Below are 27,733 nucleotides of genomic sequence, written 5' to 3'. Positions count from 1 at the left end.
TGGCCGAGAGGTGAGGCGGGGCGGGGCGTGACCTCTCAGCCAATCAGGCTGGCGCTCCGCCCGGGCGCTCTCCCTGCAGCCTCCTTCTGGGCGCCGGCGGTCGCCCTGGTAACCGCGGGAGCACAGCGGCCCCCCTCCCGCTATTTCCAAGGCGACCGCCGGAGCGTGGCCCTGCCCTCCCGGGCGGCCGGAAGTTTCCCAGAGACTCGCCTCCTCGGGTCCCAGGAGGAAGCAGGGATCTGCCGGGAAGGCTGGCCTAACCGATGGGCGTTCTCCGCCTTCCCCAGGAATTTCTCCAGTGAGGATGGCGCTGGGGTCCGTCATTCGACTACCACTGAGCGCCCTGCGGGTGTGCGGGGACAGCAGGCACCCATCTGCTAATGAGGAAACTGTCCCGTAATCTATATCTTCAGACTCTCAGACGTGCCTTCAGCTAGATCAGTCCTGCAAAGAAAGGTCTCTTCCATCATCTACCATGTGGAGAGAGCTGGAGCTCTAACAGCCTCTTCAGGAGCTTTCCCTCAATCATGTTTGTTTGGGGTCTACCCTTCCAGAGGGCTGCTGGTTTTCAAGCCTTCTGGATTTCTACAGCGTGAGCCTGGTGGGACCACCCTGCACGTCCGCCAGCGCCAACTCAGTATTTGACTTTTCCCCAAATCGGTACTAGCTCCTCAATTTCTACCCACTTCTAGCTTCCGTATGCCACTGCCTCCTCTTTCACGATCCTCCTACTTGCAGGTTTGTGTTTTATTTACTTACTGGCCCCACCACGCAGAATGTGGGGTCCTAGTTCCCCAACTAGGGATCGAACCCTGGGTCCCCAGCAATGGAAACTTGGAGTCCTAACCACTGGACTGCCAGGAAATTCCCAAGGGTTAGTGTTTCAAACGCTCCCTGTGGTTTCAGTGGGTTTCTGGACCGAGTAAGATGCATGTAAGTAAGTCCATCATCTTGACACAGAAAGTCCACAAAAACTTACAGTCATAACATATTCGGGGTTAAGCAGAGGGGTCAGCTTGGCAGGACACAGCCCAACATGACCACAAAGGTTTGGAGGACAACTCTGGGGCCAAGACATGGGGGCAGGGGGGTACTCATGGTGGCTGTTCCTACAGGAACAGGGCTGGAGCCTCTGACCACCCCTCGGTACTGGGAGGGTGGAGGAACTAGGGTAGTAGGAGCCAACCACATGGCAAGAAAAGTTCAGTGAAGCAGGAAGGAGGCTGAACAGGGCACCAGACCTAGCCTGAGGGTTCAGCAGGGCTCAGGGTGGAAAGCAGGTTCCAGGAGCTTCTTCTGAGATGCAACAAAGGTTGCATGTGACTGATTCTCTGGGAACCTGTTTGATACTCAGTAGGGTCCTACCACAGCGTTTGTAAGCTGTGGAGTTTGCCTGCATCTCACAGCCACGCCAACAGACCCTGATGTGACCTGCTCAAGGCTCCCTCATGGAGGCCAGCCTAGGGGAAGATGAGACAGAGCCCAGGCCAAGGCAAGGACCAGGGCAGAGAGGTTGGGCCCAAGACAGCTGGACACTGGCTCAGAGGACCTGCCCCCGAGGAGTCTTGGGGAGCCTGGCCCTGTGTGACCCCTCTCCCTACCTCCAAGTCTCCTTTCCTTCAGACTTGTGAGGTTTCAGGGGCAGCAGCCTGCCAGCAGGTGGAGAGTTAGGGGTGTCATGTCTGACCTCACATCTGTGAGGTCTTGAGGTGATGGAACTGGAGCACCCACTGGGCTGTGGTCAACCTTCTGGGTCACCACACGTGGCCACAGCCTCAGATTCCAGGGTCTGGACCCACAAGGGCTCATCTCCCAGCGGAGCTGCAGCTTGAGGCAGCCCCACCGCATCCAGGTCCCCGGCTGCCCCAGGGACACACAGGCTGCACCGCTACCCTCTGGCCCCTCACAGGGACCAGGCCTGAAGCCTTGCAGCTGTGTGACAACACGTGTGCATCACACTGAGATGAAACCCACTTCAGGCCAACTCCGTTCATGTTTCTAAAAAGAAACCTTTATTAGGGAGTCTCTCTGGACTCTGTCTTATCAAAACCTTCTGAACCACGACCTGGAGGCTGAGGCTGCGGACCTGCACAGTGCCGTGCAAGAGTTTAAAACGTACCTCCAAGCCGTAACTTCTAGTCTTTCCCCCCTCCAATAAATGCACCATTAACTTCCCTGGAGGTGAGACCCTGGGTGGAGATGCCCCAGGTGGAAGGCCACAAGAAGCCAACCGGGCCCCCAGCCCATTTGTCTGCCTCAGTGTCCCCACCGTGTGGGCTGTGGCACCCTGGGGAGGGGTCTCAGGAGGGCACCACACACAGCCTCGTGGTGGCAAGTCCTCTGCCCCATGCGGGAGGCGCAGGCAGGCCCAGGGCACTGGATCCACAGGAGCAAGTGGCCCACCCGCCTTCTCTGAACCTGTTGCTGTGGTCACCTCCCGTCCGGGCAGTGGGGCTGGAGAGGCTCGGATGGCGCTGGCTTTAAGGAGGGCAGGACGCAGGAGCTAAACCAGGACCACGGTCTGACTGAAGAGGCACAGCGGGGAGCCGCACTCTGCACCTTGCTCCCCCAGCTCCCCGGGGAATCCCGTCCTGAGGGTCGGCCTCCTGCAAGGAGTCAGGCAGGCTGCACCCTCCAAGCCGGCAGGCTAAGTGTGGGCTGAAGGGGCGAGCTCTCTGCGCCTCAGCCTCCTCTGGGAGTGGGGACCCCAGCCACAGCAGCCCCTCAGCGCTGTCAGGAGAAACCTCCTCAGGCAGAGGCGGGACTGGCGGGACCCTGCGGGGATTGCAGACTGCCGTCTGCAGCCTCAATGTTTTCTCTTCCCCGGAGGCGGGAGCTGAGGCTCAGAGCCCAGCCACTGGTCCTAAAGTCAACAGCCGCCTCCCACAAGGCCTCCTGTCCACGGGCCGGCTCCCAGGAAGCCCGGGCTGAACTGAGGCCTGGGGTGGGGGATCTTCTGACGGCAGGGGTGCAGCAGTTCCCTACAAAGCCTCCAGTTTGGATGGGAACCTCGGAAATGTCTCCGGACCACCTCCACACCCCCCAGCACCTCCCGTTCTGGTACCAGTGAAGACACGCGTAAACTGGCAGCACCCTGCCGGCCTCCCCCGTCCTTTCTGCAGCCAGACCGCTTGAGGCTGGACGGGTGAGCTGTGGCTGACAAGCGGCAGATCTTGTCACCAGGTGCAGGAGGAACCCCAGTGCCCGCACCAAGCTCCTCCAGAGTGGAGGCCTCTGCAGAGGACCAGGCCTGTATGCGCGGAAGGGCCCAACCACCGGCCGGGGAAGGTCGGGACGCGCCCTCAGGCTTCAGTGGTCCTCAGGATGGTGGCTGGGTCCGAGGTCGCGGGGCGCCCGGCCTCCCGCCCCAGTGCGCCCTCGGGCGATGCCCCTGAAGGCGGCCTGGCCGGGGGGCACGGACCGGCTCGGGGCCGCCGCACCGGCTTCTCGCCGGTGTGGAGCCTCTGGTGGTGGAAGAGGGCCGGGCGCTCGCGGAAGGCGCGGCCGCAGTGCGTGCACACGAAGGGCTTCTCGCCCGTGTGGATGCGCCGGTGGCTGAGCAGCACGGCGCCTTTGGCGAAGGCCTTGCCGCAGTCCGCGCAGCGGAAGGGCCGCTCGCCCGTGTGCAGCAGCCGGTGCTGCCGCAGGTTGGAGCTGTGGCTGAAGGCGCGGCCGCACTGCGCGCAGGCGAAGGGCTTCTCGCCCGTGTGCACGCGCCGGTGCTTGAAGAGCGACGAGCCCTGGCTGAAGGCAGCCCCGCAAAGCGCACAGGCGAAGGGCTTCTCGCCAGTGTGCGTGCGCTCGTGCTGGATGAGGTGCGAGTTGCGGCAGAAGCTGCGTCCGCAGCGCGCGCACGCGTAGGGCCGGCCGCCCGCGTGGATCTTGCGGTGCTGGCTGAGGTTGGAGCGGTGGCTGAAGGCCTTGCCGCACTCGGCGCAGCGGAAGGCCTTCTCAGCCGTGTGGATGCGCTGGTGCCGCACCAGCGACGAGCTGTGCCGGAAGGCCTGCCCGCAGGCCGGGCAGCTGTAGGGCGTCTCCCCGCTGTGGATGCGCTGGTGCTGCGTCAGGTGCGACGTCTGGCTGAAGGCCTTGCCGCACTGCGCGCACTCGTACGGCCGCTCCCCGGTGTGTGTGCGCAGGTGCTTGAGCAGGTCGGAGCTCTTCACGAACACCTTGCTGCACGCCCTGCACTCGAAGGGCTTCTCCCCGGAGAGCAGGCCGGGCCCGGCCTGCAGTGCCTCACCCAGCTCGGTCCAGCCGGGCGGCCCGCGCCAGGCCGGGCCCATTCCTCGCGCTCCTGGAGCCCCGCGCGCGCTCGAGAAGGCTCCCCCGGGGGCCTCACGTGCCCAGGGCTTCCGCCGCTCCGACACCCGAGACGGCTGACTGGGCACGGGGCACTCTGCGAGAGCCTTGTCCCCAGGCGGCGGCCGCAGAGAAGAGGTCAGCCGGAGGCTCACACTGGCATCGCCGCTGCCCGGCCCCAGCCGGAGCCTCTCCCAGTAGATCACAGACACCCCGGTGGGTCTCCTCTCCCGAGACGGGGAGATGCCGCGCCGACCCTCCGGGATCTTCCTGCGCTCACAGGCACCCGTGGTGGGGAGGACCCTGGCGGGCGCCAGAGGGGAACCATCCCTGAAAGCCCCCGGGTATGGGGCTTCTCCAGAGACATTGCCGTTCTCTGCCAGAGGAGAGGAACCTGCAGGCACAGAAACGGTGGAGGACTGGGTCATCCTGGGCGGGCCATGCGGGTGGGCGAGGGGCCCCTCAACCCCAGCGTGGATGAGGGGGAGGAACAGGGGCCTGACTCCCTTCTGGCACGGAGCTGGCCCTGGGGTTCTCCCGGGCCGCTCTGCTCCTCTCCCTCACCAACTCTGGTACTGACCGCCTGAGCCCTAGCACCTACTGCCTGCCTCTCCCCCGCAGGGTCAGCCCCACAAAGGCAAGACCAGAAGTGATCTGGGCAAGGCTGTGTCCCCAGGGCCTGGAATGGAGCTGGCCACCGCAAGTGCTCAAGAGACCATGTGCCCTTAAATAAAGGGCCTCACGGATGAGGGAGTGAGGAAAGACCGTGAGGGTCTGAGGCCGCACACACTGGCTGAGGGTGGGGCTCTGGGCAGGTCTCCCCACAGCCTGGGGCGGCCCCGGAGCCACCCTCAAGGACGGCCAAAGCCGGGGCCTCTAGAAGAGGCTGAAGGTGAACAGTCAGGCGGGCGGGAAGCCAGAGAGGACCGTGTCCTGGAAGGGAGGCGGACGAAGCCGGCTCACAGGCTGGCCTCCAGCTCACACCCCGAGCCCCACTCACCGCGGCGGGGCCTCCTCTGGGCATCCCGGGGCAGGGTCACGTCCACCCCACTGAGAACCCAGGGCTCCTCGCCGCGCTCCAGCTGCGTGACCACATGTGGCCGGGACACAGACAGGCCTGCGGGAGAAGACGGGCGAGTGAGGGGCAGACGGAGGGGCCGGGGCTTCGCCGGACGCAGACGGCACCCTCTGTGAGGGTGAGGGGGCCAAGGGCAGGGTCACACCTCCTCCCTCGAGCGAGGAAAACAGTGTTGGCAGCACCAGCAGGGGACTGAGTGCTGAGACACCACAGCTAACAGGGACACTCGGCCAGCGGGCACGCGGCTGCTCCCAGGCTGCCAGGTGATGAGAGGTTAGTGCTGGCAGCCCAGCCTGGCAACAACCAAGCTCCACATGGGGACCCAGAGCTTACCCAGCGAGGCCAGGAGGGCAAAGTTCTCCAGCATCACCCGGCGGTACAGAGACCTCTGGGCTGTATCCAGGAGTCCCCACTCCTCCTGGGAGAAGTGCACGGCCACGTCCTCAAAGGCCATCAGACCCTGCCAGAGTCGGAAGGTGGATATGATGAAGCTACGGCTGTGTGACCCAAGACCCAGCTCTCTGTCCTGAAGGCTACCTCTGCACACGTCTCTCAGCTGCTACCCCCACCCCCTCACCCCCCCACCCCCTGCCCCACGAGGCTCTGCAGGTGGAATGCCCCTCGCCTGGCTGAGCCCCTCTGCCTTCCTTATCCGGGGCCTTCCTTATCGGGGCCGTAGATGCCTCGTTAACCCCGCCATCTACAAGAGGAAGCCAGAGGAACCCCCAAGGGAAGCCCCTCGTGCCCACCCACTCTCCAGCCTTTGCAAACGCTCACCCATCACCCCAAAGGCGCCCTCGCTGCTCCTGCACAAGTAGCTGCGAGCAACAGCAGCAGAGCCCCCAGGACACGCCCAGCCCTGCAGGTGTGCCTCTCCTGCTGAACGCGCCCGGCATTTCCAGGCTGCTCTTTGAACCAGAGGGCTGGCTGATCCCCTGCAGTCACCACAGGCAAGATCCCAAGGACCTGGCGGGCACACAGAAGCCACTTCCCTCCTCCCTCCACAGTCAGACCTCCTCTATTTCCTCCTCACTCAGCTGCTGCCTCCTTTCCCTCAGCCACCTGCCAGACTTCCCCCTAGAGCCCCAGGACTGCCAGCCATTTCCATCTCCCTAAAGCCCTAAGTATCCATGCCTGTCCCTGGCTGACTCCATGAGATCCCCTCCTCCTACGTTTGATTCCCAGGCTCGGCCTTGCTCAGGATACCAGGACACTATCGTTGGACAGCTACAATTCCAGGTCCATGTGAGACCTCCACTCTAAGATACCATAGATTCCTCCCAATTTCCCCTTAAACCTACTTTCCCTTCAAATGCCTAATTTTGTCTACAGCACCTCCTTCCCCTCTCCCCCGCTCTGTCCCCCTGAGTGACAGTTGTCACTGACACAGTCCCAAGGCAAGGATGTAATCAAGGGTTTTCAATTTCAGGACCAGCTCCCAAATCCTGGCCCCACTGCCCAAGGAGGATCTGTGAAAGTGCTAGGCACCTGCATCCTGTCGGGTGCTCCGGCGGAAAACCTTAGAATGGCCCTTCCACTGGGCACTCACGCACATCCCACTTGCTACATCAGCGTATCTACACAGAATTCTCGTCTTCACTGCCCGGACTCTGGCCGCAGCCTGCTCCCTGCACAGCGCCACCCCCTCTGCTGCCCTCCATCCAGAAAACGATGGGATACCTAAAAACTCGTGACTTAAAGCATGTCCAGTCTCCTAGTGCCCTGGGATAGTCTTAACTCCTCGGCCTGTCCTTTCGGACATATCCTCTCCCGGTCCCGCAGTTTCAGTTTCAGAAGCGTCTACACTCAGGCTTCCCTCCCAGCTTTTGCACACGGGGCACCGTCCCCTCGGAAGTTCTATCCACACCTCACCCCCTTAGCTGCAAGAAGTGGGGATCCCACGCGTGGACGCCCAACCGGCCGGAACACCAGGGCCTAGGACGAAGCGCGAGGGGAAGACATCAGGTGAAGTGCCTCCCCGGCTCGGGGCTCTGGTCCCTGGAAGAGGCAAGGTGGGGTGGGGCGCCCGGGCTCTCGCTCCTCACCTGCGCCTGGTCGGGCTGCGCTGCCGCAGGCGCCGCCGCCATTGGAACCTGCAGAAAGGGCGGACGCCCAGACGCGGGACTGACTCTCCCCGTCCGTCACGGGGCGCCGCGTTGGGGCTGCGTGGAGACCAGAGACCGCGCGGCTCGGCGGCAGCCCACGCGGCACCCGGGGAAACTGAGACCAGCTGCGAGCCGTGGGCCTCCTGGCTCCGCCGCCCGCGCCTCGGGTCTGCTCCCGCGCGTCCTCGCTGCCCGCGCCTCGGGTCACAAGACCCTCCAGCCAAGCCGGCCGCGACGCTGCGCTCTCCGGCCGTCACCGGCGTGGCCGGACACCGGTAGCCAAGTGACAGTCCCAGGCGCCGGAAGTCCGATCTCGCGAGCTCTCATTGGCCCGTGGCGCGTTGCGGAGGCACGCGCAGAGACTCCGGGGAGGCGTGGCTTCCGCCTGTCTGCAGGCACGGCGGGCGGGCCCGCCTGTCTCCACGGCAACGGCAAAGCGTCACCGCGAGGGACGCTGGGAAGTGGAGTAGACGGCCGTCCAGCTGTCTATTTTATTAATATTCTTTGTAAATCCTGGTAATGCAAGAGATAGCATCCATTTTGGCGCTTAGTCGCTCAGTCGTGTCCGACTCTTTAAGACCCCATGGACTGCAGCACGCCTGTCCTTCGCCATCTCCCGGAACTTGCTCAAACTCATGTCCATCGAGTCGGTGATGCCATCCAACCATCTCATCCTCTGTCGTCCCCTTCTCCTCCCGCCTTCACTCTTTCCCAGCAACAGGGTCTTTTCCAGTGAGTCAGTTTATGCATCAGGTGGCCAAACTACTGGCGCTTCAGCTTCAGCCCTTCCAAAGAATATTCAGGACTGATTTCCTTAATACTACAATTAGTATTTGTACTTAAATTTTGCTCACCTTGAAACTGAAGAAAAGCTAATGTATATCTGGGTAGAACATGTTTCCTGCCATTCTTGTACACAAAGAATACTCAAGTCCCATCTGAGGTGCACCTTGAACCCACGTGTCTGGACTACAAACCCAGTCTAAACCCATATATTGGGACTTGAACACAAGGTCTTTTTCTATTTTCCTGGCTGAATGGCATAGCACGAGGGATCCCTTCAATCAGGGATCAAACCTGCACCCCGTGCAATGAAAGCACGGAGTCTTAGCCACTGGACTGCCAAGTAAGTCCCAACCCATGGTCATTTAATTGAGATCACACACTGGGTCTCCAGACTTAGTGAAGTTCAGGTTCTTTATGTCTCATCGCAGAATGAATTCAGTGAGATACAAAAATGAAAGGTAAGAAGTAGATTTATTTAGAAACACATTCCATAGATAGAATTCAGTCAGCCTCAAAAGGCCAGAACGCCCATGGGAGAAACACACTCCACAGTGTGGGCCATCTCAGAAAACGAGAGGCCCCAAAACATGGAGTGATTAGTTTTTATGGGTTGGGCAACTTCATAGACTTAACGAGTGGAAGGGTTTTTCCAACTATTTGGGGAAAGGGGTGAGATTATCAGGAATTGGGGCACTGCCCACTTTTTGACCTTTTACCATTGGCCTCAGTGCTGGTGGATGTGTCACGTAACTTCTCTGGGGCTTCTCTGCACTGGTGAGGGCCTCTACGTGTACCCCCACTTCAGTTGCCTTTGGTGTTGATGGAGGCTGGGGCTGAACCGGGAGGCTCCCCGCCACGTCCCCGGGCACATGGCTTCTACCTACTACCACCAGCTGTCTTTGAAGATGTGTCACCGGGGTGGGCTCTCCAGCTTTCAGGGTCTGCATGGTGGCCCTGGACTGTGACACTGACCCCACTGGTACAGATGGCAACCCACCTCCACTCCAGGCCTCGTGGTAGCCCTCGGGCAGGTTAGCAGTCTGTGGACATCTTCGGTGGGGAGCATGATTCTGCTGACCAGTTAGGGGCAGCTGAACTGAAGGGCCTGGCAGGAATGTGTCACATGTAGAGGCTCAAGAGGGTCCATTCCCCTGACCTTCACCCAGTCCCCCTCCCTTCTCCATGTGGATGTCAAACGGATGCTCTTTTTTAAAAATGTATTTATTTATTTGGCTGTGTCAGGTCTTATTTGAGGCAGTCGGGATCTTCCCTGTGGCTTGCGGGCTCCAGAGCATGTGGGCTCAGCAGCTGTGGCACTCAGGCTTATTTGTATCTCAGCATGAGGGATCGTATTTTCCCATCCAGGGATCAAACTTGCATCCCCCACAATAGAAGGCGGGCGGTTAACCACTTGACCACCGGGGAAGTCCCAAAAGGGAGTCTTGTCAGATCTAGTCACTCCTCCAATCATGTCTCCCCAACCCCTGCCCCACCCCCAGCCCCCCCAGGATAAAGGCCTAACATGAATCCTTCCCCCTTGGGACTTTGTGGTAAAGGACTTCAGGTCCTGCTTACCCTCCTCCAGGTCTTTGCACATGCTGGTCCCTCTGAAACAGGACAGAGGAGTTTTAAACAGAACCTTTAACAGAACCCCTCTGAAACAGGACAGAGGGGTTCTTTTAAACAGAACCTTTAAAAGAAAGACATAGCTATGGGACATGATATGGAACTCCCCAGGTGGCTCAGTGGTAAAGAAAACTGCCTGCTAATGCAGGAGGCACTGTTTCGATCCCTGGGTTAGGAAGATCCCCTGGAGAAGGAAATGGCAACCCACTCTAGTATTCTGCCTGAAAAATTCCATGGACATGGGGTGGCAAAGAGTCGGAACTTGTTAGGCCCTAACTGCACGGGAGCTGGGAACTGACCCAATCTGGCCAAGGGCCCCACAGAGGGTCTGCTGGCAGTGCTGGGGGAGGCTTCCTGGACAGGCTCACTCTGCTGGGCGCAACTCCCTTCCGAATGCTCCAGATTCTGTGACAATAAAGCCGGAAGGGTTACATCACCTTGGAGCCACGGCTGCGGCCCAGGAGGCAGAACAGAAGCGGGTCACGGCCAGGATGCTGAGGGATCAGATTCTCCGTGGTGACAGCAACGTCCATGTGCCTCTGGGGACAGAGTGGGAGGGCGGGGGAGGCACTCTGTCCTCATGTGGTCCGAAAGGTCTTGTGACTTCAAGCCCTCCAGGGAAAGCACTGTGGCCAGGATCTCAGAGTCACCTGCGTGCCCAGAGCTTACCTGAGGCGGAATCACAGGATCTGAGGGGTACAGCTGTCTGAGAATAAGGAAGCAGGTCCCTCAAACCAGGCGCATCTTAGCGTGGCCAACAGCTGGAGATGAGCCATCTTTCTGTGCCAGGTCAGAAAAACCAGATCCCTCTAATCACCACTCCAGGCTGACAGGGGCCGGTCCCCTCTACGTAGATGCGGAATGGTAGGACACAGGGAACAGGCAATAGGGTACGCCAGAGCCCAGTAGGCAAGGGCGCAGGCCGTGAGACCCACAGGGGCCAAACTCGCATCTATTAACACCGTGCTCAAGGTCCCTGAGCAGCTGAAGTTGTCCTGAATCCTGCGGTCTCCTGAGCTGCATTCCTGAGAGCTGTCACCCCACCAGCAAAAGCCAGGGAGGCTCCTGTTGCCCAGGCTGGGCTCCTGGTGACTTCAGCAGCCACAATCTTCATGGCTTTCCAGGCTCGGGGCCCAGAGGCACAGCTTCGTAGAAAGGAAAGCGGGAAAGGTAAACACAGTTTCAGGATTTCTGTTGGGTGTGTACTGCCTGGAGGAGCTAGACCTTCAGATTTCTTTGTGGAAACTTCTGCTTTTATAATTTTTGCATCTGTTTTATTTTATCTTTTGGCTGCCTTGCACGGCATGAGGGAAGGGAATCTTATCTCCCTAACCAGGGATGGAACCCACACCCCCTGCAGTGGAAGTGCAGAGTTTTAACCACTGGACTGCCAGGGAAGGTGCAGCACTTATTTTAAGATATCTAATACCATGTGAATCTGGAAATCTTCCCCAGTGGCTCAGTAGTCAAGAATCCACCTGCAGTACAGGAGATGCAGGAGACATGGGTTCAACACCTGGGTCAGGAAGACAGCCGGGAGGAGGAGATGGCAACCCACCCCAACAGTCTTACCTGGAGAATCCCATGGACAGAGGAGACTGGAGGGCTGCAGTCCATGGGGTTGCAGAGAGTCAGACACGACTGCGCGGCTGAGCACACGCAACAGCCATGTGCATTCAGCATGGTAGGCAGAGCCACGGCTCTCCAAGAACGTCCGCACCCTAATGCTCGGAACCTATTAACACGTTACCTGACGTGGCCCAAAGATGGACATATTATCCAGAATTGCCTGGGTTAGTCTAGTATAATCACATGAGCCCTTGAAAGCAGAAAAACACAACACAGATATTTTAAATCTAAGAATGAAAAAAAAAAAAACCTAAGAATGTCCTAGGTCTGATGCTCATGTCAGCTGCTCTAAAACCAAGGCCTCAGGGATTTCCCTGGTGGCCCAGTGGCAAAGACTCCAGGCTCTCAGTTCAGGAGTCTTGGGTTCGATCCCTGGTCAGGGAACTAGTTCCCACATGCTGCAGTTAAGATCTGGCAGAGCCAAATAAATAATAAATGTTAAAAAAATAAAAAATAAAAAAAAAATAAAATAAAATAAAACCAAGGCCTCAGTAGGGCTGTGTTGCTTCTGGGGGGAAAAGGGGTTTCCTTGCCTGTTCCAGACTCCAGGGTCTGCCAGTATTCCTTGGTTCCTGGCTTTTTCTGTCTTCAAAGCCAGCAAAGGCAACTTGAGTTTTCCTCACATGACATCACTCTGACTTGATCTCTCTCCGTCTCTATGCCTCCCTCTTCCACTATAAGGACCCTTGTTATTACGAGGTTTCCTCCCACCCTGCCAACCTCAGACAATCCAGAATGATCTCCATGTCCCAAAGTCAGGTGATTATCAACCTTATTTCCGCCTACCATCTAAATGTAGTTCCCTCTTGCCCTCTAACAACATGTTCTGGACACTAAGTCCTCCACATCTTTGGCGGGGACGGTGCTTTAGTCTGCTTACCATGCACGCTCAGTCACTTCAGTTGCGTCGGACTCTTTGCGACCCTGTGGACTGTGGCCCGCCAGGCTCCTCCGTCCATGGGATTCTCCAGGCCAGAATACTGGAGTGGATTGCCATACCATCCTCCAGGGGATTTTCCCAACCCAGGGATCAGACCAGCATCTCCTGCATTGCACACAGATTCTTCACCCACTGAGCCACCTGGGAAGCCCTGCTTACCATAAGCATACTGATACAAAAATTAAGCGTTGCCTACTTGGCTACTTGTTACATCAAGAATGAGTGCACTTTTTATTTTGGTAGATGTTAAAGGAAGAAATGTTCACATATTGAGGGCTAGGGAAGTCATTCTTGCTTATATATGATTTAACTTGATTTCTATGCTAACTAAAAAAGATAGCATAGAAGGAAGTCAAACTAGGAAGTCAAGAGATACCTGGAGTAGCAGGCAAGTTTGGCCTTGGAGTACAGAATAAAGCAGGGCAAAGGCTAACAGAGTTTTGCCAAGAGAACACACTGGTCATAACACAACAACACGAGAGAGGACTCAACACATAGACATCACCAGATGGTCAACACCAAAATCAAATTGATTATATTCTTTGCAGCTGAAGATGGAGAAGCTATACAGTCAATAAAAACAAGATGGAGAACTGACTGTGGCTCAGATCATGAACTCCTTATTGCAAAATTCAGACTTAAATTCCTTATTGCCAATTCAGAGTTAAATTGAAGAAGGTAGGGAAAAGAACAGGGTGCACTGGCCAGAAATAAAGAATGTCCATGTTAAAAAAATAAAGTTTAGGGATTTCCCTGGTGTTCCAGCAGTTAATGCTTCCCAGGTGGCGCCAGTGGTAAAGAATCCACCTGCCAATGCAAGAGAGGTAAGAAACGTGGGTTCGACTGGAGTCACACGCATGCACACACACATACACACACACTTACCCTGGTGGTCCAGCAGCTAATGCTTCCCTGGTGGCTCAGATGGTAAAGCATCTGCCTCCAATGCAGGAGACATGGGTTCAATCCCTAGTCCAGGAAGATCCCCTGGAGAAGCAAATGGCAACCCACACCAGAATTCTTGCCTGAAGAATCCTTTGGACAGAGGGGCCTCAGGCTACAGTCCTTGAGGTCGCAAAGAGTTGGATATGACAGAGTGTGGCACGCACGCACACACACACACACACACACACACCCCAGCTGTTAATACTCCATGCTTCCATGCAGGGGACACAGGTTCCAGCTCTAGTGTGCCAACTAAGATCCCACACGAGTGTGGACACACCGGCTGTGAGCTCAAGAGGGCTGTGGTGTGTCACGTTCGCCACACTTGCTGGCAGAGCCCTGGGTGAGAGGAGGGCTCAGTTTGGCAGGGAGGTGCCATGCAGGCTCTCCTTGACCTGAGAACGGGTGCAGAAACCACCTGAGAGCAGGCGTGAGCCGCAGCGTGCTGCTCATGGCCGGATGACAGTCTGCAGGGAGGCGGCCTCCTCGGCCTCTTTGGGCTTGCTCCCGGCAAGACCATCACCGCAAGGCAGGAGCCCTGGGGCTGAGAGGTCTGCAGCCCAGATCTCAGGGGCACAGGCGGCACTGCAAGTGAGCCTGGGGGCACCTGCCCTCATCATCTGCTGGTTTCCAGTGAGGCAGGGCCCAGAACAGAGGCAGGGATGGTGGGGTCCACATTTGGTGGTCTCATTTGCTGCTTTTCCAAGAGGAGTGAGAGATCCATGTTTTACGTGGAGCCTTTTGATTTTATAAAGGTTCAAGACTATTCCCCCCCAAACTTCAAAGTTGATAGGTATGTACGAGCTCCACTCTTTCTATATACATGGAGAGAGCTATACAGAATGTTGGATTCTGGGCTATCATTTGTGACTCAGGACAAAAGGCAAAGCAGGAGCCCAGGGATCCCGACAGGAAGGCGCAGGGCCCAGGGGTCGCTACACAGCATGCTGCGGCCGCTCTCAGGACACCTCTCCACTCCCTCCCGATCGTCGACCTGAAGCTGAGCGCTGGGCGCAGGACACTCCTGCAGGCATGCAGTAAGCCAAGCGTGGGGCCTGTCCCCTGAACTCAGACCTTCCCTTCCCTTCAGCCGGCAGGGGGGCTTGCGATCAGAGCTGCGGTCAGGTGTGCCTCGGGGCCTCAGGCTTCAGAGCAAAGGGTGGGCTCAGCTCCTTGTGCCAGAGTGGTCAGCTGTGGTCAGAGAGGCCTCACAGCGCTGCCCCCCACACCTGAGAAGAAGCCTCTCCCTGCCTGTTACCCTTCCCAGCCAGGCTCCGTGCACTTCATGGAACACCCATGTTTCACCGGTGCTGCCAGAGCAAACAACCTAGGTCCAGCGGTTCTGAGTGCGCAATCCCTATCAAAACCACAGCTGACACTCTGAGCAGAAACTACCGAGCGGACCCTAAAACCATAGACATGCAGAACACAGCAGGGAAGCCAATCATGCCGAGAAACAAACTTGCACTTTCCTTACTAAACTTCAAAAATTTCTATAAAGCCAAGGTAATCAAGACAGTGTGGTCCTGTCATAAGGACAGACATATAGATCAATAGATTTAAGAGACCAAAATATCCTTAACTGATTTCCAACAAAAGTATAACGTGAAAAAAAAAAAAAGTATAACGTGGAACGATGGCCTTTTCAGCAAATGGTTCTGGGAAAACTAGACATTCACAGGCAAAAAAAATAAATTCAAACACTTATCTCAACTATACGTAAAAGTTGCTATGAAAAAGATCATAAATGTAAGAGCTAAGACTATACAATTTACAGAAGAAAACAAAGGAGAACTTTTTGACTTTTGGCTAGGCAAAGAATTTTTTAGGTATGACACAAAGACAATATATAAATAGAAAAACTAATATATTAGACAACGAGTATAAAATTTAACATCACAATGTAAAATTTTGCTCTTTAAAAAAATAAAAAGCACCATTAAGAGACTTTCCTGCTGGCCCACTGACTAAGACTCCGCCTCCCCCCCGTGCAGGGAGCCTGGGTTTGACCTCTGGTCGGGAACTAGATCCCACATGCCACAACGAACACCCAGCACAGCCAAATAAACAAATCTTTTTTTAAAAAGACACCATTCAGAAAATTAAAGGATGAGCACATAGCCTGGATTGGAGGGGAGTTTGGCAGGGGTGACAAGGGAGATATGTATATGTATGGCTGAGTCCCTTCACAGTTCACCTGAAACTATCACAACAATGTTTGTTAACTGGCTACACCCCAATACAAAATAAAAAGTGTTTTTTTTTTAATAAAAAACACAAATAAATAAAAGTTTAAAAAAATGAGCCACAGACTGAGGAAAAAATACTTAGAAAATACTTACATATGGATTCTAAACACAGAATCTATGAAGAACTTTATGGCTCAAAGATAAAAAGACAACCCAATTAGAAATAAGGAAAAGATCTGAATAGACGTTTCGTCAAAGAAGATAAGCAGACTGTTAACACGCACCTGAAAATACCATTGTTCATGAGAAAAATGTAGACCAAAAGCCCAACGAGATGACTGCTTCAGGGGTAAAGAGTTTCAGTTCAAGATAATAAAAATGCCCTGGAGAAGTACAGGGCTAAAGCAGCACAACCGAACTGACTTAAAGCCGCTAAACCGTATACTTAAAAACGGTTAAAATGGTAAATCTTGCGTATATTTTGCCATGATTTTAAAAAAAGCCATTGAGATACCATTTCATACCCACTAGGATGACACCACGAAGTTGTCTTGGTGCTGGCAAGAGGTGGAAAAACTGGATCAGTCCTACAGTGCTGCTGGGAATATAAAAAGGCACAGACCCTTTGGAAACCAGTTCGGGAGCTTCCAAGGAGTTAAACACAAACTTGCCAGGCTTCCCTGCTGGTCCAGTGGTTGAGAGAATGCCTGCCAATGCAGGCAGCATGGGTTCGATTCCTGCTCTAGGAGGATCTCCTATGTCTCCGGGCAACTAAATCCATGCACCACAACTACTGAAGCCCTTGCTCTCTACAGTCCGTGGTCCACAACCACGGAAGTCACCACAACGAGAAGCCTGCACATCGCAACGAAGCGGAGCCCCCACACGCTGCCGGAGGACAGGTGACAGAGGAGGGAAACGTCACAGGCCCAGGCTGGGCCGACCAGAAAACAACCAGGGTGACCCATCTGCTGCCACTCAGGCTGTGCTGTTTTTGATCTTGGACCATGGCTGTCAAGATCCCGAGGCAAACAGCGCTGCGGTTGCTTACACGGTGGTCTGGGAGGAGAAGCAGCAGGACACGGCCAGAACGAGGGCCAGCAGCGCCTCTCCTGGGGAACATGGCAGCCTGACCTGGTGAAGACAGCACCACACCTCAACAGAGGCCTCACTGGCCTCACTAAGGAGACCTACTTCTCCCCCAAAAAAGGCACACGCTCTTGTCCTCAAAAGTCACTGGGTCCTGCAACACCAGGCAAGGGCACAAGAATGTGATCTAAGCACTGGGCGCTGGACCTGGGCCCCCAGTCTCTGTCCTGCCCACACCTCCCCTTAGGTCTCCAAAAGCCCGTCCCCTGACACCCCTGCTCACCCTTTCACCTCTGAGGGCACGGGCCCTCCTGGGAGCGCACTGTCCCCACACCCATCGGAGTTTGGACAGTTTCTCTTCTCTGCACCCACCTCCTCCACTAGCTACTGGTACTTCACCTGGACATCCCAGACTCATCTCAGGGCCCATCTGGAACCACAGCTGAGACTTCCCTTCCAAAATCCCATCTCAGGACATTCCCTGGTCCAGGCCACCAGGGCAGAGCAGTCTAGACATCAAGAGGCCAGATGGAACTTTCCTGTTTGTTCACGGGCACGCGGGTCAGGTCCACTTAGAGGTCTCCAGACAACTCAGACTCTACTCCCACATAATCCAACTGCTACTCTTCTGCCAAACATACTCCTCCTGCCGACCTCCGCTCTCCATCTCGTTTTTTATCTGTGACACTTGGGATAGTCCTTTATCCTCCACTACATTCACTCTCCATTTGTACACGGAAAACCGACTCCACTTTGAAAAACGTATCGGGAATCTGATTATTTCTCCCAACTCTCCTACTTCTATTCTCGAAAGGTCACCGGAGAAACATCTGCAGCAGCATCCTCCTGAAGCTGCCTGCTTTCAGCCCTCACCACAACTCTGTGTTTACATCTTCTAATGAAAATCTGTGGCTCCCAGGATCCTAAGCCCGTCAACAGAGGTAGGACTCCCGTGCTCACACTGTCGCTTACCCGCAGTGGAGACAGCAGAACTTTCCCGAATGCCCCCAGGCCAGTCTCACCTCCGAGTCCTCGCATATGCACATCCCTCCGCCTGCACCCTCATTTTATCACACTGGACTCTGAAATGCAGGCCGCCACCTATGAACGCCCCAGTGTCCTGAGCACCGAGGCCTGGGGTTCAGTCGGGGACTAGCGGCACTGGGGTTCGGAGTCCACCCAGGTGGAGGCCAGGAGACCCTACTCCACCCGGCTCGCTTATCATGCCCGCAGTCCAGCAACATGCTGGGTCATGACCTCGGAACGGGTGGCTTCTGAGCTTGGGGCCCTTCTCCGTAAAGTGGACACGACACACGGGGCGACGAGTCCCGGTGGCCACGGGCACAGGCGGGCCTTGACGGACTACCCGCAGGACAACCCCCGCGCCGGGCGGGCCCCCGACAGCCGAGGACACAAGAGCCCGGGGGAGACGGGACGTTTGCCGAGGTCACGGGACACACAGGGCACAGTCGGGACCTCCTAGGCTGTCGTACCTACCCATTCCCGTTTCCGCGGGCCTGAGGAGCCCCCTGGACACCAGCCACAGCCCAACAACCAGGTCCGTCCGCCCGCGGCCGACGGAGTAGCAGGACAGAAGAGCAGCAATCTGAACGGAAGTCCCGCCCGCCAAGGTGTGGCCGTCCCGGAAACGCCTATCTCCTAGGCTATCATTGGTCAATACTGGTGTAAACGCTCGGCGAGGGTAGTTCTGGGTAGTGTAGTTCATGTCGCGTGAGCCGTGATGCGGTGCGTCCTGCCTAATCACCTAGGCAACGACTCGGCGTCACAGCGATAGGCTCAGGGAAAAGCGTCATAGACGTCCACGAGTCTGGAGCCAGTGAGGGTCAGGATTCGGGCGTTTTCGCCTGGCCTCAGAGGGTGGGGCGGGACTTCCGGCGTCGCCATTGCTGTCTTAGTTTTGTGCCTGGTGGGGATGCGGCAGACACACCCTGGAACGTGAGGCGAAGGCTCCCAGGAGGACTTTCTGGGACCCTCTTCGCACCTTGGCACTCCCTTCTACCCTTGGCTCACCGCCCCTCCTTCCTAAGCCTCGGTTTCTCCGCTCCCCGCCTTCGTCCCAAGTTCCGGGGAGGCAGCATCCTGGGGACGGTCGAAGCCCTGAGTGCGACCATCACCCTGCGTCACCCCACCCAGTGTGTGTGCGGGGGTTTGGGTGAGCCCGCCGGGTCGTCCCGGCCGCCGCCTGACACGGCCCCGCCCAGCCCTGCAGAGTCGCTGATGGACCCGGGGCAGGTGAGTGGCAGGTGAGAGGACACAGGTCTTCACCTGCTGAGATCCCCGCCCTTGTGACCCTGGGGTCTGTTAGGGAGTGGTGGCGTCCCGAACTCGGCCTGCATATGAGTCTGGGCCCTTGAGAGTCACTTTCCCCTGGCCTAGGGGTTATGTGGAGCTGATCACATGGCATAAGATCTGGAAAGGTACCCGTGACACAGGGACCAGCATGTGCCAATTGCTTGGAGGTGGGCATAAAGTGACAGTGTTGAGGGAAACGACAGATCTCCATTTCTTCTAGTGGAAATAGAGAGCAAGGGAACTGGAGACAGACCCGGAAAGGGAGGCTGGGGTGCTGGGCCTCTATTCTCAGTGTGGTGCGGGTCACAGGAAGTTTAGAACAGAGGAGGAGGTGATCTGAATCAGATCTTAACAAGCCTGTGGATGCTGGGTGAAGAGACTGGAAGGTGGGGTGAGGCTGGAGGCCCGAAGATCGTGGAGGAGGTGACTGCAGTAGTCCCGGTGTGTGGTTTTGGTGGCTAGAGCAGGGAAGTACCTGTAAGGTAGAAGCGGTTGGCTCCTGGATGTAATTTTTAGGGTGGACTAGATTTCCTGATGTGTGGCAAGGAGATATGGTTGACCCTGAATATTTTTTCGGATTTGGAAGATGGTTCGAGGAGTAGATTTCAGAGGGAAAATAACTGTATTTTGGCCATATCATATTTGGAATGTCACTGAGACTGCCAAATTGAGATGTCAAGTGTATTTCATGCCAGCTTAAGACTAGAGATGTCCGCCAGGTGGAGGCCTGTGCTTGCGCACTGTCTGCAGCTATGAGCTGGGTTCAGGATGATGAACAAGCCTCTGAATAGAGTGTAGACCTGGGATGAAAAAATGAAGCACAGGGTCTTCCTTGGTGGTCCAGTGGCCAAGACTCCATGCTTTCAATGCAGGGGACCTGGGTTCAGTCCCTGGTCAGGGAACTAGATTCCACCTGCCACAACTAAAATACCGCATGATGCAACTAAGACAAGAACAGCCAAATAAGTAAATACAAAAAAAAAAAAAGGAAAAGAAAAAGCACAGAAGTAAGTAAGGTAGGATGACAGTGGGGCCTGAGTTTAGATTGTTTTACGTTTCTACAGCTCACAGGGTTTTGTGGCCATCCTCCTTACGTCCATGGGGGTTTGTTAGGCTGCTGGAATATCAGGAACAAAAAGGCTCAGTCCAAGCTAAGAGTTGCCACGCCAAGAGTCGGGACAAGCAAGTCAGGGATTTGTGTATTAGGACGGGCAAGGACTGCTATGACTTGTGAAAGGACAACATGCATGACGTTAGAGCTGGAAGAGAAAAGGGTGTTTGAGATTATTACTCCTGGTTCTGGGGTGCAAGGTTGGAGCAACAGAGCCAAGAAGGGAGGCTTTATCTAGAGAGGTGATGGCTCTCTCTGTTAGTGGAAGTTTTTGCAGTCAAGGACAGTCCAAGGTCAGCATCGGCTCCTGCTTGCCTCTGTTGGCAAGCTAAGTGCATAGTGGTAAATGAGTACAGAGGAACATGCCTGTGGTGTGGCCAGGGAGAGGGGCGATGGTACTGTGAGATGTGGGAAGTAGAGGTATGAGGATTGATGTGTACATGGTAAGGGAATAAGCCCTGATACAGAGGCTTAAGAAAAAAGAGAGAGCCCAGATTTTCTTACATTTGGGAGGTGTGACCTGAAGGATACAGGGAAGTTGGTTAGTAGGGAGAGGGGTGTCATGTGACAACTTAGAGCTCAAACAGCATCCATCTACACACCTTCCTTTTGTCTCTCTCGTTAGGATTGGTCTGAAAACAGTGGCCAGTGGGAATGTGAGGAGAGCAGGGCTCCAGTGGGGCCAGCACCTGTGGTCTTCTCGGAGGTGAGGGCCTGCGAGGGGGTGAGCTGCAAGCGGGTGGAGGGAGGATGGATGGGGGTCATGAGGAGAGGAGATGCCGGTGGGACACGTGGCAGAACTCTGAGTCGCACATCAAGGGCCTGAATGTGCCCACTGGACTATTTTGTTTGTTTTCCAGCCCACCTACTGGCCCCCTGGCCTTGCTGTCTCCTCATGGGGGAGCCTGGTGGCCTTCGAGGAGGTGGCCATGCACTTCTCCAGGGAGGAGTGGGAGCTCCTCGATGAGGCCCAGAGGCAGCTGTACCACACCGTGATGCTGGAGACCTTGGAGCTCGTGACCTCACTTGGTAAGGCCCTCATGCCCTGCCCTGGCCTAGGGGCCAGCATCTGCCTTTTGTTTTCTCCCCAGCCCCAAGCTGGACCAAGGGACACTGCTTCTTGCCCAGGTTTCCTGTTGTAGCTGCTGTGAGTGCTTGGCCTGGGCTGTGTGCACCCCCATTTCTCCCTGAGCAGCCTCATGAGGAGTCCTAACAGCTATTAGGTTGGGGATGCTATTAGCATGAGGTTGGGGATCAGGCATTCTGGTCTGCCTGAAGGGTTCTGCTCAACTTTACCAGTGCCTGGCTGGCTGATCTAGTGTGGGGCCATGCAGAGGTTTTGCCCCTTCCCCTAGAGACATTTTTTTAATGGCTTTACTGATATATATCATAACGTTCACCCTTTTATTTACTTTTTTTTACAAAAATCAATTTTAACGTTCACCCTTTTAAAGTATATCGTTTAGTGGGTTTTCATGTTTCCAGTGTATAAATATCACCATACTCCATAAAGCTCCTTGAAGAGAACATAGGCAAAATATTCTTTGATATAAATCATACCAGTGTTTTCTCAAGTCAGTCTCCCACAGCAATAGAAATAAAAACAAACAAGTGGAACTTAATAAAACTTACAAGTTTTTGCACAGCAAAGGAAACCATAAACAAAATGAAAATACAACCTAGAAACTGGGAGAAAATATTTGTAAATGATATGATTGTCAAGGGTTTTAATTTCCAAAATATACAAACAGCTCATACAACTCAATAACAAGAAAATAACCCCATTGAAAAATGGGCAGAAGACCTAAATAGACATATCTCCAAAGAAGACATACAGATGGCCAAAAAGCATGTAAAAAGATGCTCAACACTGCTTATTATTAGAGAAATTCAAATGAAAACTAATGAAGTATCACCTCACACCAGTCAGAATAGCCATCATTAAAAAGTCTACAAATAACAAATGCTAGAGAGCGTGTGGGAAAAGGAACTCTCCTACACTGTTGATGGGAATGTAAATTGGTGCAGCCACTATGGAAAACAGTATGGAGGTTCTTGGAAAAATGAAAAATAGAGTTGCCATATGACCTAGCAATCTCACTCCTGGGCATATATCTGCAGAAAAAACAGCAATTCGAAAGGATAAGTTTACTCCAGTGTTCATTGTAGCACTATTTACAATAGCCGGGACATGGAAGCAACATAAATTCTATCGACAGATGAATGGAAAAGATGATGTGGTGTATGTATACAATGGAATACTACTCAGCCATAAAAAAATAATGCCACTTGCTGTAACGTGGGTGAACCTAGAGATTATCATACTAAGTGAAGTAAGTCATAAGGAGAAAAGATAAGTACCATGTGATATCTCTTATGTGTGGAATCTAAAATACAACACAAAGGAACATATCTGTAAAGCAGAAAAAGTTTCAAACAGATATAGAGAACAGACTTGTGGTTGCCAACGGTGGGGGTTGGGAGAGGGATGGATTGGAATTAGGAAATGCAAACTATTATATATAGAATGGATAATCATTAGGTCCTACTGTATAGCACAGCAAACTATAATAGGAAAGAATATGAGAAAGAACATATGTATAACTGAGGCAGTTTGCTTTATGGCAGAACTTAACAATAAAATTTTTTTAAATTAAGGATAATAAACAAATGGACTTCCCTGGTGGCTCAGACAGTAAAGCGTCTGCCTACAATGCGGGAAACCCGGGTTCGTTACCTGGGTCGGGAAGATCTCCTGGAGAAGGAAATAGCAACCCACTCCGGTATTCTTGCCTGGAAAATCCCATGGATGGAGGAGCCTGGTAGGCTACAGTCAGTGGGGTCACAAAGAGTCAGACACAACTGAGCGACTTCACTTTCACTTTTTCAATAAATTAATGTCACCATACTTTAATTTTAGAACATTTTCATTACCTAAGGAAAAACTCTGTACCCTTAGCAGTCACTCTTTATCCTCTCTCATCCTGTCCTGAGTCCTAGGCAACCACTAATCTGACTATACAAATTTGCTTATCCTATTAATAGATATTTTATACAAATGGAATTATACAATATGTGTTTCCTGTGACTGGCTTTTACTTGACATAATGTTGTTGAGGTTCATCCATGTTACAGAATATATCAATAATACTTCTTTCATTTTTATGGCTGAAAAATATTCCAGCGTATAGATATACCAGTTTTGTTTATCCATTCATCAGCTGATGGACATTTGGCTTTTTTCCACTTTTTGACTGTTAAAAAATCATGGCTGTTACAAATGTTCATGTACAAGTTTTTGTGTAGATATATGTCATTTCTCTTCAGTAAATACATAGCAATGAAATTCCCAAACTGTTTCCAACTGGCAGTACCATTTTACATTCCCACTGCAGTTTATGAGTGTTTCAGTTTCTCTACTTCCTCATCAAAAACTTGTTACTATCTTTTTTTCTTAACGCTATCCTGGTAAGTTTAAAGTGGTATATCCTTGTGGTTTGAGCTTGCATTTTTGTAAAGACTAATGGGCTTCCCCGGTGGTGCAGTGGTAAAGAATCTGCCTGCCAGTGCAGGAGATGGAAGAGATGTGGGTTCGATCCCTGATTCAGGAAGATCCTCTGGAGTAGGAAATGCCAACCCACTCCAGTATTTTTGCCTGGAAAATTCCATGGACAGAGCAGCCTGACAGGCTATAGTGCATGAGGTTGCAAAGAGTCGGACACGAGTGAGCACACGCAGAGTACACACAATGACTAATGATGTTGAGCTTCTTTTCATTTACTTTTTGGCCATTTGTGTATATATATCTATTTTTGAAAAATGTCTTTTCAGGTCCTTTGCCTCTGAGTTCTTGCCTCTGGTGAGGGCCCTGTCCTTGCCAGTGAGCCTTTCACTCTAACTCTGCCCCACCTGGCCTATCGGCAACCCCTTGGCCCATTCCTGTATGTGTCAGTGACACATTTCTAAGGAAGTCACCCTTTTCACTAAGTGGAACGCTCAACGTTAACCAGAAATTTCTCGGCTTTCAGGCTCTTGGCCTGTGGTAGAAGGTGAGGAGTTGCCTTCTGAGAAGAATGCTTCTGGAGAAGTGGTGGCACAGGTCAGGACTCCCAGTGTACCTCCTTCCATGCAGAAGGCTGACAGCTGTGACACGTGTGAGCCACTCTTGAAAAACATTTTGCAGCTGGACAACCATCAAAGACATACTGGGGAGACTCCCTGCACGTGTTTAGCATTTGGAGGAAAGTTCTGGTTTGGTGCAGATCTTCACCAGCATCAGGAGTACAGTGGAGAAAAGCCCTTCCACTGGAACAGAGACAGGGACTTGCTTGTGAAGAGCTCAGCAGGCTCTGTGTCAGAGAAGCCCGTGACCTGTGGGCTAGGTGGCCAGGATGCCCCCGGCAGCCGTGGCCGCCTCCACCCCCCAAGCGAGAGTGGCAGTGGGGAGCTGCAGAGCGGCGCAGCAGGCCGGGAGGCCTCACTGCGGCCTTTGGGCTCTGCGCGGCCCCCAGAGGTCCAGCCCTCACCCAAGCCTGTCAACGGCAGTGACAGCGGGGAAGCCTCCCAGAAGACTGACGTCCTCTTCAGCCACCTGAGCGCTCACTCTGAAGAGACACCATTTAGATGCCCAGGAGTTGAAAATTCCTTAGAGGAGAAATCAGCCCTTGTTAGTGACCAGTGGTTTCCTACTGGAGAAACATCTCATATATGCAAAGAGTGTGGCAAGGCTTTCAGTCACCCATATAAACTGAGGAAGCATCAGAAATTCCACACAGGAGTTAAAGATTATGCGTGCAGCGACTGTGGGAAGACTTTCAGCCACAAACTCACCCTCATTCATCACCAGAGAATCCACACAGGAGAAAGGCCTTATGAATGCAGTGAATGTGGGAAAGCCTTCAATAACAGGTCACACCTCGCTCGGCATGAGAAAGTTCACACAGGAGAAAGGCCTTTCAAGTGCAGCAAATGTGGAAGAGCCTTCAGCCAAAGCTCCAATTTCCTTCGGCACCAGAAAGTCCACACCCACATAAAACCTTATGAGTGCAGTCAGTGTGGTAAAGCCTTCAGTCGCAGCTCTGCGCTCATGCAGCACTGGAGAGTTCACACTGGAGAAAGACCGTTTGAGTGCAGTGAGTGTGGGAGAGCTTTTAACAACAACTCCAACCTTGCTCAGCACCAGAAGGTTCACACCGGAGAACGGCCTTTCGGATGCAGTGAGTGTGGGAGAGACTTTAGCCAGAGCTCTCACCTCCTTCGCCATCAGAAGGTCCACACCGGAGAACGGCCTTTTGCGTGTGGTGAATGTGGGAAGACCTTCAGCAACAGCTCCACCCTCATTCAGCACCAGAAAGTGCACACGGGACAGAGGCCTTACAGGTGCAGTGAGTGCAGAAGAGCCTTCAGCCGCAACTCCAGCCTGGTCCAGCACTGGAGAACTCACACTGGGGAAAAGCCTTACGAGTGCAGCGAATGTGGGAAAGCCTTCGCTCACAGTTCCAGCCTCATTGAGCACTGGAGAGTTCACACCAGAGAAAGGCCTTACGAGTGTAATGAATGTGGGAAGTTCTTTAGCCAAAAGTCCATTCTTACGAAGCATCAGAAAGTTCACACTGGGGAGAGGCCTTATGAGTGCACTAAATGTGGCAAGTTCTTTAGCCGTAAGTCCAGCCTCATCTATCACTGGAGAGTTCACACTGGGGAAAGGCCTTACGAGTGCAGTGCATGTGGGAGAGCCTTCAGCAGTAACTCTCACCTCATTCGTCACCAGAGAGTGCACACACAGGAAAGGCCCTACGAATGCAGCCAGTGTGGGAAAGCCTTTAGTGAAAGATCCACACTTGTTCGACACCAAATAGTTCACACCAGAGAAAGGACTTATGAGTGTGGCCACTGTGGGAAAATCTTCAGCCGCCTCTGCAACCTTGCACAGCATAGAAGGATCCACAGCTGAGTGGAGCCTCATGGAGATGGTCTTTGGGAGATCTTCAGCCACATCATACTTCAGGCAGCAGACTACAGAGAAATTCCGTAATGTGTCACTGATGTGGAAATACCTTCAGAAGCTACCCTCCCCTTTCTGAATAGCCTAGGAACCTACACAGCGCTGTCTCCCCTCTGGAGCATAAACCTCTTTCTAGCTGCCTGTTGCCCCTGAGAGAGTCAGGGAATGAACTGACCCATGCTGGTTGAGAGATTCATTGATAAAGACACATGACAGTCCTACACATTAATGTACCCAACAGTGCTTCAGGGTACATGAAGCAAAAACTGATGGAACTGCAAGGAGAAAGAGACAAATTCACAATTATACTTTGGGATGTTCACACCCTCCCAGATAATCAGTAAAGGCATGGAAGACAACACTTTCAACCAGCTTGACCTAATCAATATTTATAGAACTTCCTGTCCAAGAGGACAGAATAGACATTCTTTTCACATGCACGTAGAACATTTACCAAAATGGAGCATATTCTGGGCCATAAAGGAAGGCCTGATAAAGGGAAAAGAAATAATACATGGTATGGACCTTGACTATAACAGAATTCAGTAAGAAATCAAGAACAGAATGATGTGTGGGAGACCCTCATTCAGAAACTGAATATCACACTTATAAATAATCCATGGTCAAAGATGAAATCAAAAGAAAAATTTGAAAGTACTTGGAATGAAAATGAAAACAGCATATCAAAATATGTGGGATACACCTAAAACTGTACCAAGGGAGAAATTGTGTGTGTGTGTGTGTATAGGTGTGTGTGTCCATGTATACTGGTGAAATATTACTAAGCCTTACGGATTGTAGAAGAATCATTAAATGCCAGGTTTTTTAAAGTTCCAACAAAAGAAGCAGACGTGACTCCAGGCCACGAAGTTTTTCTTCACTGAAAGGTAAAAGCCAACTGTAGGGTCGCGTGAGCCCCCAGGAGAAAGACATGACAGACTCGGGGGTCCTGAGACGAGGGCACCAGGAGGGGCTCACTGACGCTCTAAAGGGCCCTTCTCAGCCCTGCTCACAGCTGCCAGTCGTGTGCTTTCTTGAGGGATGTCTGTCTCCCATGTCTTAGTCCATTCCAACCGATCAAACAAATATAAACCGGAAGGCTTTAAAATGACAGAAATTTCTCACAGTCCTGGAGACTGGAAAATCCAAGATCACGGTGCCAGGATATTTGGTGTCAGGTGAGGATCTGCTTCCTGGTTGACAGCCATCCTCTGTGTACTCACAGTGAAGGAGAGGGGGTCCTTGGGGGCCTCTCTTATGAGACCACTAATCCCAGTCACAAGGGTTCCTCCCTCAAGACCTCATCAACCTCCCAAAGGCCCCACCAAATACAGAACACTGAGTGGGTTAGGCTTTAACCTAGGTATCGTGGGAGGGACACAGCTCGGTCTACACCACCCTACTACAATGGCAGTTTCACGCAGGAGGGGCCTGTGGATTTCATCCTGCCAGGGGAGTGAAGTCTCCAGGGCTCAGCAGCTGGACGGGGTAAGCACCACTCTTTCCCTGAGGTCTCCTACCTTCTCCCTCCCGAGGGTCAGCTCCGGCAGGGCTGTGTACCATCCCTCAGGGCCACCAGACATCCCCCGGGTCCTACTGGGCACCAGGCTTTTGCC

General features: G+C 53.6%; 2 protein-coding genes and 2 non-coding genes across 7 annotated transcripts; 2 read left to right on the top strand and 2 right to left on the bottom strand.

Annotated features, from left to right (window-relative positions):
- Positions 1 to 1,737: 1,737 nt before the first annotated feature.
- ZNF324 (zinc finger protein 324) lies at positions 1,738 to 18,273 on the bottom strand. Of its 3 annotated transcripts, none has more exons than XM_065926992.1 (4): positions 18,187 to 18,273; positions 5,714 to 5,840; positions 5,303 to 5,419; positions 1,738 to 4,696 (listed from the first exon to the last, which is right to left on the bottom strand). In XM_065926992.1, exons 2-4 carry the CDS (start codon positions 5,832 to 5,834, stop codon positions 3,303 to 3,305), a joined length of 1,632 nt encoding a protein of 543 aa, XP_065783064.1. In that variant the 5' UTR covers positions 5,835 to 5,840; positions 18,187 to 18,273; the 3' UTR covers positions 1,738 to 3,302. The 3 variants fall into 3 exon arrangements, with proteins under 3 accessions (XP_065783064.1, XP_065783063.1, XP_065783066.1); XM_065926991.1 differs by lacking the exon at positions 18,187 to 18,273 and adding an exon at positions 7,426 to 7,944; XM_065926994.1 differs by lacking the exons at positions 5,303 to 5,419; positions 18,187 to 18,273 and adding an exon at positions 7,426 to 7,944.
- On the bottom strand, positions 6,735 to 6,864 carry LOC136162277 (small nucleolar RNA SNORA30/SNORA37 family). The gene has a single exon (XR_010662083.1). It is a non-coding gene; the product is annotated as a small nucleolar RNA SNORA30/SNORA37 family (small nucleolar RNA).
- TRNAW-CCA (transfer RNA tryptophan (anticodon CCA)) lies at positions 13,376 to 13,448 on the top strand. Its single transcript has one exon. It is a non-coding gene; the product is annotated as a tRNA-Trp (tRNA).
- Positions 18,274 to 18,592: 319 nt separating the features above from the next.
- On the top strand, positions 18,593 to 27,600 carry ZNF132 (zinc finger protein 132). Of its 2 annotated transcripts, XM_065926975.1 has the most exons (5): positions 18,593 to 18,942; positions 20,739 to 20,819; positions 20,974 to 21,142; positions 24,142 to 27,295; positions 27,542 to 27,600. In XM_065926975.1, exons 1-4 carry the CDS (start codon positions 18,928 to 18,930, stop codon positions 26,064 to 26,066), a joined length of 2,190 nt encoding a protein of 729 aa, XP_065783047.1. In that variant the 5' UTR covers positions 18,593 to 18,927; the 3' UTR covers positions 26,067 to 27,295; positions 27,542 to 27,600. The 2 variants fall into 2 exon arrangements, with proteins under 2 accessions (XP_065783047.1, XP_065783048.1); XM_065926976.1 differs by lacking the exons at positions 20,739 to 20,819; positions 27,542 to 27,600 and having other exon boundaries at positions 24,142 to 27,222.
- Positions 27,601 to 27,733: the final 133 nt, after the last annotated feature.

Source organism: Muntiacus reevesi, chromosome 2, assembly GCF_963930625.1.
Source record: "Muntiacus reevesi chromosome 2, mMunRee1.1, whole genome shotgun sequence".
Taxonomy (NCBI): Eukaryota; Metazoa; Chordata; class Mammalia; order Artiodactyla; family Cervidae; genus Muntiacus; species Muntiacus reevesi.
The sequence above is the reverse complement of the archived record's forward strand: the minus strand, read 5'-3'. Positions and strand labels throughout refer to the sequence as shown.

What these genes read in the sequence shown, in the direction of transcription:
- ZNF132 (XM_065926975.1), top strand. An exon ending in CACCTGTGGTCTTCTCGGAG is followed by an intron (nt 20,820 to 20,973) that starts GTGAGGGCCTGC and finishes TTTGTTTTCCAG; the next exon opens with CCCACCTACTGGCCCCCTGG. An exon ending in GGAGCTCGTGACCTCACTTG is followed by an intron (nt 21,143 to 24,141) that starts GTAAGGCCCTCA and finishes CTCGGCTTTCAG; the next exon opens with GCTCTTGGCCTGTGGTAGAA.
- ZNF324 (XM_065926991.1), bottom strand. Translation starts at nt 7,467, where the DNA reads ATGGCGGCGGCGCCTGCGGCAGCGCAGCCCGACCAGGCGCAG. An exon ending in TGCCCTCCTGGCCTCGCTGG is followed by an intron (nt 5,420 to 5,713) that starts GTAAGCTCTGGG and finishes CTTCTCCCGCAG; the next exon opens with GCCTGTCTGTGTCCCGGCCA. An exon ending in CCAGAGGAGGCCCCGCCGCG is followed by an intron (nt 4,697 to 5,302) that starts GTGAGTGGGGCT and finishes CTGTGCCTGCAG; the next exon opens with GTTCCTCTCCTCTGGCAGAG.